The sequence below is a fragment of the Nipponia nippon genome, unplaced genomic scaffold, assembly GCF_047370975.1.
Source record: "Nipponia nippon isolate SJK-2023a ecotype South Korea unplaced genomic scaffold, ASM4737097v1 scaffold_16, whole genome shotgun sequence".
Taxonomy (NCBI): Eukaryota; Metazoa; Chordata; class Aves; order Pelecaniformes; family Threskiornithidae; genus Nipponia; species Nipponia nippon.
In genome coordinates, this window is record NW_028262332.1 from 2,100,338 (window position 1) to 2,110,372 (window position 10,035).

The 10,035-nt window shown below is 56.9% G+C and overlaps 1 protein-coding gene across 2 annotated transcripts; it reads left to right on the forward strand.

The window, feature by feature from the left end:
- Window positions 1–2,410: 2,410 nt before the first annotated feature.
- TOR4A (torsin family 4 member A) lies at window positions 2,411–9,457 on the forward strand. Of its 2 annotated transcripts, none has more exons than XM_009475975.2 (2): window positions 2,411–2,624; window positions 6,580–9,457. In XM_009475975.2, exon 2 carries the CDS (start codon window positions 6,619–6,621, stop codon window positions 8,185–8,187), a length of 1,569 nt encoding a protein of 522 aa, XP_009474250.1. In that variant the 5' UTR covers window positions 2,411–2,624; window positions 6,580–6,618; the 3' UTR covers window positions 8,188–9,457. The 2 variants fall into 2 exon arrangements, with proteins under 2 accessions (XP_009474250.1, XP_087609083.1); XM_087752957.1 differs by lacking the exon at window positions 2,411–2,624 and adding an exon at window positions 3,680–3,855.
- Window positions 9,458–10,035: the final 578 nt, after the last annotated feature.

The window sequence follows — 10,035 nt, forward strand, 5'->3', positions numbered from 1 at the left end:
GGCCCCCATGCACACCCTCTGCCCCTGCACTAGACCCCCCCTGCATGCAGCCAGCCCCCTCCCCACTGCATTGCCCCAGTGCCCGCATGTGGCCCCCTCCCCAGGATGTCCCCTCCCCATGGCACCCAGCGGCAAGGCACGCTGCTCCCTCGGCTTTGGGGTGCTGGAGGTCCCCAAAGCCCCACAGGGGGGACACAGCCCCCACCCTGGGGCCGTGGCAGGGGCAGCAGCAGCACGAGGTGGGATTTTGGCCAGGAATGTGGGCAGGGGCTGTTTGCCATGCTTCTGTCCCCCATGTCCCCACCTGCCTGAGGGATGTCCCCGTGTGGGACGCCTCTTGGTGCCAGCGATGCCACTGCCCTGTCCTCCTGCTCCCCCCAGGCGTTCCCTGGCTTTTTTGGCAGCCACCCCAGACTGAGCCGATGACTTTGGAGGCCGGTTGGCGGTGCCACCAGGACCATGTCCCCAGCTGCAAGTGCCAGCCCTCTGTCAACCTGCCTGCATCACCCCATCACCTGCACAAGCACCCCACGGCCTCTGGTCGGACGGGGGCCGGTGGTGGCCACGCTGCCCCGCTCAGGTCCCCGTCCCCGTGTGCCATCGAGCTCCCCCAGCACCGCAGGGGGGGTCCCATGCTGGTCGGTCCCACGTCCCCACCGTAGCCGGGAGCTCGTCACCCTCTGCTCCGGCCGTGGTCCCCAGCATCTCCCTCTGTCCCCGCGGCTTGGGAAGGGTTTAGAAACCCCATTGCATCAGCAGGGCGAGCATCCCTCGCGAGCACGCGTCGAGCCCTGCTTCCACCCTCCCTTGGTTTCCTGCTGCGTTTTGGAGGCTTCCTGCCCCCCCGCGTGCCCCCGGCCGCCCCGGGGTGCTGGGGACGGCTCACGCTCCTTCCCAATTACAGCAATACCGTTTTTTCTGGGCTGTTGAGGTTTGCTAACAGCCCTCAGGCGGTGGCTGGGAGCTTCTTGCTCCTCTCATTGGTTCTTTTAGGGCTTTTTGGGGGGGCATTGTGGTTTTTTTTTTTTCTAATGGTGTTCAATTGTGCCACTGCGGAGAAGCTCTTGCCTTGCAAAAACCTGAATTAGCCAGAAAAACATCTCTTTTCCTGGCTGCTCCCAAAATGCCTGCCCAAACTCCTCCGGAGGGGATCTCTGGCTCAGGGTCAGCCCTGCCGGGCTTCCCGACCCCGAGAGCAGCTCCGTGCCGCTCCGTGCCGGTGGCTGTCCTCCGGCTGAGCTCCTGTGCCTTCGTGACACAGAAATCCCCACATTTGCAAGGATTTGTTAGGCAAATCCCCCTCTCCCCAGCCGCGGCGGAGGCACGTCGGCCGCCCAGCACGGGGCCGGGGAGGCTTTGCGGGTCCGGGCTGGGGGACCCTGCTCAGAGCATCCCCTCCCCATGGAGATGCAGGGACCTTCATGTGCATTGTAGCCAGGGTGGGATCTGCACTGTGATGCTCCAAAACACCCCAAATGTTTTTTTTTCCCCCTATTTTTGGTCCTGGGCAGCCGCTTTCACAGGGAGCGGGTTCCAGCTGGGGTTTTATCCAAAAACAGGAGCTTGGCCAGCAAGAGGTCACTTTGGGGCTGCTCTGGCTTTGCCAAATGGGCTTGTTTGTCCAGGAAAAACCTTGGCCAGGTTGTGCAAGCGCAGGTGAGAGATGGGGGGGGGGGCAGGGCAGGTTCGTTAGGGAAAGGAAAGTCGTTAGGAAAGTTGAACTGCAGGTGGAAGCGAGGAGGAGCCGCCATGAACCTTGGCACCGCCGGGTACGGAAAAACCCCGCTGCTTCCTTCTTCTCTCTCTTATTGCAGCTGATGAAAGAAGTGGTTTTCCCCGGGAAGTTTTTGTGCAGCGAGGGCTTGGGGTGTCCACTCCACCTCTTCCAGAGGTCAGTCCCGCAGCGGCCGTGCAGCCTGGCCTGGCCGTCCCCACGTCCCTCTGCCGCGGGGCCGCGAAGGGGCCAAACGCCTCGGCGGGGTCGGGGGGCTGGGGGCAGCGGCGCAGGAGCCGCTGCAGTGCAGGACCCTGCCCAGGGACAGACAAACCAACTACCCTGGACTTTCTGGTTTTTTTTCCCAGACTTGCTATTTCTTTATGGACTCTATTTTTTTCCCAGATTCACTCTATTTTCTGCTCTCCCTGTTTTCTCTGCTGGCAAGGAACCTCGTCCCCGAGCTGCACCGGCGCCGGGTCAGCCCTGATAACCTCTCTTCACAGCATCACTGCTTTGACCTTTACAGGCTCCGGGCTAATTACACCCCAGAGGGTGGGGATGTTTTGCCCAAACTCGGGGCTTTTGAGGCCGAGTAGGCAATGAGCTCATCCCGCTGCCCCGTCCCGCCGCGGCCGCCCAGGATTGGTGTTTCTTTGCACGATGCCGCTGTGACGGCAGCCGCCGAGGAGGGCTTTGAGTATGAGGGGGGAGAGAAAACCGGCTGGCCGCGTGGGGAGAAGGAAGTGCCGCCACGGGCCACTCCTCCTCGCCATTTCCTCTCCGCAGTTGGGTTTTTATACGGATGAGAGAGAGGGGGCAGAGGAGCAGCCGGCCCGTCTGAGGCCGAAGGCTGGGCTTGGCGGCTGAAGGGGAGCGCCGGTGGCCGGCCCCGAGGGAGACGCTGCGGGTAATTGCGCTTGGTTCGGCTTCCCCGTCCCACTCCCCACGCCGCGGGTGGTCACCAGGGCACCCCTCGGCCACTTCGAGCCCCATCCGCGCCACCGCCTCCTGCTCGTCCCCAATGGCCCCTTTCCACCAAAAACTGCCCTGGTTTTGTGGGGACCCTCCTGTTCCCGCCAGTTTGGGATGCTCCAGGCTCTTCCCTTCCGCTTGCTGCCCTTCCCATCGGTCTTGGCCTTTGGGGGTCAGCAAAAAATTTGGGCTGGGGGCGGGGCTGGTGGGGTTTGGTGGCAAGCAGGCTTTCGGGGTGGCACGGGTGGGTTTTGCGTCACCTTGGCTGTCACCGCCGTGCTGTGTTTTCGGGAGGGCGAACGCCTGCACGCCCAGAGCTCAAGCTGCGAAGCAAACCGCGTTTCTCAGCTCGTCTCCAAGTGGAGCTGCAACAAGAGGTGCTGGGGCCATGCCCTGCGCCAGGGCCATGCTGGCCTCTGCCACGATCCAGGCTTTCTGCTCCTGGCCACTGATGCCCTTCGATCCACGGCCCCCCACTGCAAGGGGCCGTTTTGCTCTGCTTTTCCCCCTGGAGATGCTCAGTTTTGGACCGAGGGGTTGGCTTTCAGCAGCAGGATCAGCCTTTGGGATTTTCCAGCTGGTCTGTCAAAGAGCCCAAGTTTGGGGTGCAGCTCCTCTCCAGTGCCATCCTCAGGATTCAGCAGCTGGCACTTTAACCGGGGACATGTTTCTCTGGCTGGTGTTGGGCCGATGTCTCCTGCAAACCGGGCACCTTCTACCCGCGAACACCGCCTGCCCAGTGGCTGCCCTCATCCCGCTCCCCTCCTGGCCCAGCTGCCTCCGGCTGCCCACGCAGGCTCGTCTGCTGTGGAAACCTTGTTTTGGCAGGAGCAGGGTGACACACGAATGCAAATGTTAGAGAGGAAGAGCTAAAGGAGGAAAGCTGGAGGTTTCTCCGGAGCGTTTCCAAGAGCTAAGTGCAAGTCTTCCCACGGTGCGGCCGGACTCAGCGCAGAGCAGTGACTAGTGGTGTTTACACGAGCACTTGTGATGCTGTGGATCTAATTGCCGAGTTCTTTTTCCTACCGGTTTTCACCAAACTTCTAATTAAGTTGCCAAAACGGCATCTCTGCAGGCTGGCAGCACCACCGGGCTGGCACAGCCGCCTGCCCCGGCCCCGATCTGACGTTAAGCAAGCAGGGGCTGCTCTTACAAAAGTCGAGCAGGTATTAGGAACTGAGTCATGGTATTAACAGGATTATATTATATGCGTGACTGGACAGATTTCTTGCTGAGGATGGGATTTGGTCCCTCCACCCTGCCTCGCTCGGCTCATCTGGAGGGTTGGGCATCCCCTGCGGTGGGCTGGATGTGCTTTGGGCTCTTGGCTTTTGGGAAAGAGGGTCTGGAGCATCTCCCGGCTATGAATGCTCGGTCCGTGCCAGTTTCCATCGGCCTCGCAGGGGCCTTGGGATCCCCACGTGGACGCGGCGGTGGTAGGAGAGTTGGCTTCAGGCTGCGAGGAGCCAAACCACTTCGTGCTTTGGCCGGGGTGACGGGCAGGGTGGGGTGGGGTGGGGTGGCCCCTGCTGCGTGCCGGCAGCATTCGCGGGGGAATTTTTGGGATGTCTTGTTTTTCACTGTCAGCATCCATCTGCTCCCTAAACCTTTTCCTGCAAACTCCCACAGCTCCCCCCTGGCATTTAATCAACCCCCTCTATACCTGCATGGGTTTGGGGCTGAAAAAGCTTCACGGCGTGTTTGTGTCGATGTGTGTTACAGCCCGGAGGCTTGTCGTGGCCCCGGGCTGAGCTTGGTGCTGTCCCTGCTCCCTGGGGACTGTGGTCCGTACTGGTCTGCGCCATAGGGGCTGCTCCCCAGCGGCTTTGGGGACAGCCATCCCATTGGGGACCTTCAGGCACTGTGTGAGCAAGGTGAAGATGGAGAGAAGCAAGGGTGTGACCCCAGGGTGGCGTGGGGACAGCCCAGGGTTCCCAGTGGCATCTCCGGCAGTGGCATGCCTGGTGGCGGTGGCCCCCAGCCCTCCTGCCCCGTGCTGCCTCTGCGCCTGCTTGCAGGAATCTCGTCTGGCTGGTTTTGCTCTGGGCATGGCCAAATCCTGCACGCAGTCAGCAATTAGCACTTGGGGCTAATTGCTGCACAGCAATAGCTTGTCCAGGGCTTAGTGCTGGGGGAGCCACTGGCCCCGGCTCGGTTCCCACAATGAGCTGGCTGCCGGCGCATGGCCCAGAAACCAACTTGGCCCAGGGCGCGGGTGAAGCTTCACTTGGTGCATCCCGGCATTTCGGAGAAGCTAGGAAAGGAGCGGGGCAAAGTGAGGAGGAGGCTGGGAGCATTTCCCAGCGCCTGTGACTCCCTGCGCAGCTTCCCTGGCCGCCCTCTCGCTCGCTGCGTGCCGGTGGGTGGCCGCTTGCGTCAGCCCCGCGGTGGGGGAAGTAAAACCTTTGCCGGAGCGTGACATTTTGCAGGTTGGTAACTTCCTGCTGAGCTGAAGCGAGTTAATAACAAACCCTTCAGGGACCTTCTCCTCTTCCCCAGAGACTCAGTGCTTTTGGCAAAACCTAGGGTTTTTTGGGCAGTCGATGAAAGCAGCTTTCCTCGCCCTGCCTGTGCCGGCTTCCTGCTCTTGGGGTTAGCAATGTCACCAGGGCAAACTGTCCCCTTGCATCAGCACTGCTGTGGGAGGTGGCGGGGAAATGCCCTCCCACCATGACACAGCTTCTGCCGCCACCAGCTTCGTGCTGAGCAGGGACGGAGTCGTCCCCGGTGCTGCAGCACGTGGAGGTGGTCGTGTGCAGGGTCCTGTGTGGCCGCATCCAGGCCTGGAGAGCCGTTTTCTCCCGGGTGCTTCCCCGCTGGGTCTGTGCCTCTTGTCATCGTGTCCTGCTGCCAGAGTGCGTCCTCTCCTCTTCCTCCTTGTTCGCTGACCGAGGTTTGTCCGTGCATTCCATATGCAGGTGGTTTTTCCTAGGGATGCTCATGCCCCGGTGCTCTCCTGTGCGGCTCCAGGGTCTCACGTGGGAAGGACACAAGCAGCCGCTGCGTGTCGGGGCTGCCAGTGTGTAGGCACCCAGGGCCGGGAAGGACCGTGGGGGCAGGAGGGTCAGGGTGCTGTGGGGCAGCCCCGCTCCTCTCCCCACAGCCATGTGCTGCTGGCAGCCTTAGTCACAACTGTGTCGGTTCTCTGCAACCCGTCTGAGCCCTCCGTGGCTGGGGCAGCCTGGGGAGCTGCGGGTAGAGGGCTGAGCGCTGGTCGGATGCTGCCCTCGCCTCCTCTGCCAGCCGGCAGCGCCCTGTGCTGCCTGCCGTACCCACCGGCACAGCCGGGAACAGTGCCCCTGCCCCGGGGAGACGCCGTGCCACCACAACCTGCACAGCCCGAGCGCTTCCACAGCAAGTTTCTCCCGTGCACTTCCACGCCCCGAAAGGTCTCTGCAGGCGTATGAGCGACTCTTTCCTATGGGGGTGTGTACGTGCGTGTGTGTGTGTGCTGATGCAGAGGTGTGGGTTTGTGTCTTGCTTATATTTAGCAAACGTAAAGAAATAGGACTGGGCAGCTCTGGTTCGGACCACAGGTCTGTCTGCCTGGGGCCCTGCCTCTTGGTCATGGCAGCACGTAGCAGAGCTCTTGGCTTTGGCTCCAGCCGGCTCCGAGCTTTCCTTCCGCGTGTGAAGGCAGGGTTGGTTTTGTGACATGTATCGATTTGCATTTATTTACACCGAATTTCATCTGTAGTTTTGCATGTCTAGAGCGTCTTCTAGACAGTTAGCTTAGGTCTGAAAGTCTCTCGCTGCCACCTTGCCATTGCTGATGGCTACAGGCAACTGTTCTGCCTGTTAGAAAGTGGGATATCTGTTTAATTTGGCTGTTCTTGGTCACTTCCTGATCTTGCAAAGATTAATTTTACATTGTTCTTTTTTTTTTTAAGGAAGAAGATAATGTGAATGGGCTGGAAGAACCAGAGGAGATGGATGGAGAGCTGCCCCGCGCTGAGGTGGATGGAGAAGTGTCCTCTGCCACAGAGGACCTGGGAGGAGAGATGCCCTGTGCGGAGAGCGATACTGAAGGGGATGTGTCCTGTGTCGAGAGCGATGCAGAAGGAGAGATGCCCTGTGCTGAGACCAACACAAAAGAAGAGGCACCTTGTGCTGAGAGCAGTGTGGAAGGAGAGATGCCCGGCACTGACAGCGATGGGGAAGGGGAAATGCCCTGTGCCGAGAGTGATGCAAAAGGAGAGGCATCTTGCTATGAGAGTGATGGGGAAGAAGTACCGGATACTGAAATCGCTGATGCTTCAAAGAAAATGTCTTCTATTTCTTCTCCCTTGCGGGCGATCATCCGCCTGCGGCGACGCTACTGGGTGCAAAAGAAAGGCCGCCTGCATTTAGAGCTCCCTCGAGAAAAGTCTTCAGAGCTTGCCCATACGAGGCTGCTGCAAAGGCAGCTTTCCCTGAACCGAACTAGCCTGTATGGCTCTTCCATGTCCTTCTTTAATCAGACCAGCTTCGAAACTTCCCAGTACTTCACCTTTGACACATCTGTGGAGCAGTGCGCTATGAAAAAATGCAGGCGGAAAAAGAATCGAAGGAAATCTAGGATAGTCTTGTATCCAGATAAAACAAAAAGATACCTTCCAGCAGAGGAGAAGAGCAAGGCAAAACGCTGCCTGCTCTTGCTTATTGTCATTATCTTCTTCCAGATTCTCAATGCAATAGAGAACCTGGATGATAACCTCCAAAAATACGACCTAGATGGTTTGGAGAAAACAATGCACCGGGAAGTATTTGGACAGAAGGTTGCTGTGGAAAGTATTATGGAATTACTGAAAGACTATCTGGCTACCCACATACACAACAAGCCTCTAGTAATCTCTTTAAATGGCCCGACAGGAGTTGGGAAGAGTCATGTTGGCTGGCTGCTGGCCAAACATTTTCGTTCCGTCATGGACAAGGACTTTGTGCTTCAGTACTTTGTTATGCATCACTGCCCCAACGGGGTGGCTCCTCTTACTTGCGAAACAGATTTGTCTGAGAAGATTTCTGACATGGTGACAAAAGCCGAAATAGAAGAGAAGATACCATTGTTTATTCTGGATGAGGTTGAACTCATGTCTCCAGTCCTGCTGGATACTCTTGGCCGATTCTTTGAACCCAATCAAACCAACGAGTTCCTCAATGCCATCTACATTTTAATAAGCAACATAGGAGGTGGTGAAATAACAAAGTTTGTTATCCAGAATGCATCTGCTGAGCTTCTGCATCAGCAAAGGGGAGCTGAAGAACTGCTGAATATCATCCAGCCTGTACTGATCGATGCCCACCCTCTCTGGAAATCTGCGGACATCATCCCATTTGTTCTTCTGGAGAAGACTCACGTCATAAACTGCTTCCTAGAGGAGATGAGGAGGGAAGGGCTGTATCCTGACCAGAAGCATGTTGAAAATTTAGCGAGTCAGCTCAGTTACTACACTACAGGAGACAAGCAGTACTCCAGAATGGGCTGCAAGCAGGTTGTGGCCAAAGTCAACCTGCTGTAGTGATGTACTGCAGAGAGCAAGTCCTGCTCTCAGGATTTGCAAAAGTCTGGGCTTATGGAGGAGTACGTTACAGCAGGCTGTGGTCAAGGTGTCCTTCCTCAGGCTTGCACTGACTGTCCTGGTCGATGTAGAGGGATGGCAGCCCGGGATCCTCTGCAACATGGTCTCTGTTCTCCAGATGCTTCACTTGTTCCTAATGTTCTGTGAATAAGGCACAGGCAACGAAGCCCAAGCAACCTCCCATTAATTGTGAGATGCTTTGTTCCTCACGTGCTCAGTTGGGATACTTTGTCATTAAGGAGTTGTGAGATGAGAACAGACGCTGTGGGATATAAACAGGAGGAGAAAAGAGTAACTGGGTTACTGTCTCTGCAGTACACGTAGCTGTGCCTCACTCCTTCTCCAGGCTCACAGGCTTCAGCTCTTTGCTTTTCTTGGACCTGGCTGGTGTTGTGCAGAGCAGAGGCCATGCTGGACGCCTGGGAGAACTGAGAGAATTTGCGGCTCCTCGTTCCCCAAAAGGTGGGGGCAGTCAGAGCTCTGCTTTCTCCAGCTGCTACGTGACCGTGTGCTCCGGAGACTGCTTTTTGGACCCGTTCCTGAGTTCTTGCTCTTCTGAGCTCATACCTGAGCTCACCTTTGGCACTTCCAGCGAGATTTCTGCCCTGCAAGTCTGTTTGGGCTCGCCTGGAAGGCTGCTCGGCTGTGCCAGCCGGAGCAGAAATAACCACTGGATTGTTTCAGGTACGGTGGTGGGAACTCATCCTGAGAGCTCTTCTGCTTTTTGCTTCTGGGTACACTTTACCACACTCCTTATCTCGAAAGCCCAAAATAGCAACTGACGTGTATTAAGCAACACACACTGGAAAAGACAATTTGGGTTGTCTGGGCCAAGTGCAGTGGGAATCCTGAGCTTGTTCCCAGTCCTGCGAGGCCAAGAAGAGGTTCTTCGTCATTGAGACCCAGGGGAGAGCATGCTGCCTGAAAGCACCTCAGGAAAAGCACGTGTCCTTGTTTTGAGCAGGCAAACTGAGAAGATATTTATGACATTGCTTTTTCAGGTTTTGATTTTGTGCCTAAATCCCCTTCTACAACTTGCTGTGGATTATCATATACATAATCCTGTGGATGTTTGCACTGGTTGTTTGATTTGCCTCTTTCTAATAGCTGGTCTCCAAAGACTTCCGTCACAAACTCCTGCTTCCAGAGCTACTGTCAGGAATAAATCCAAACTATCCTGAATAAAATAATTCAAAGTACGTTTCCTTTATTTGACTGAAATGTGTTTTTCTTCCCAAATTTCTCTTCTGGACTGATGTAGCTGCACTGCCATGCCTGTGCTTCCCGGTGGCTCGGATGGGGAGCAAGGGCTACAGCTTTGCTGTGTGTTTTTTGCAGGCCACCTCGATGCAGTGTGTGTGTGCGTGTGTGCAGCTCATCGGGATATGCTCATGGTAAGCCAGATCCAAAAACCACACAGTGCAGCAGTGCCAAAAGCCGTGTGATGCACAGCTCCTCCATCCCCCAGCGCCGCACAGCGGGGACTAGGCTGGAGGCCGGGGAAGTGTGTCCTGGGCTGAGATGATGCTGGGCTGGAAAGCCTGTCCATGCTTTCTCCTCTTGAAATTATCCAGTGGAGAAGCCTTTTTCTCCTGCAGAATAGCCCCTAGAGCGGCTGGGCAGAGAGCAGGAAGGGCTGCTTGCGTGGCTTAGGGGAAGGGCTCTGAATGAAACTAAGCCACCTTCTAGATGCAAGTGTCCACAAAAAATGACGTGTGTGAGCTGGTTTCCATAGCTTAGTGAGACTTTACTACCAGGACAGTAAATATGTTTTTATCCTGGATAAGA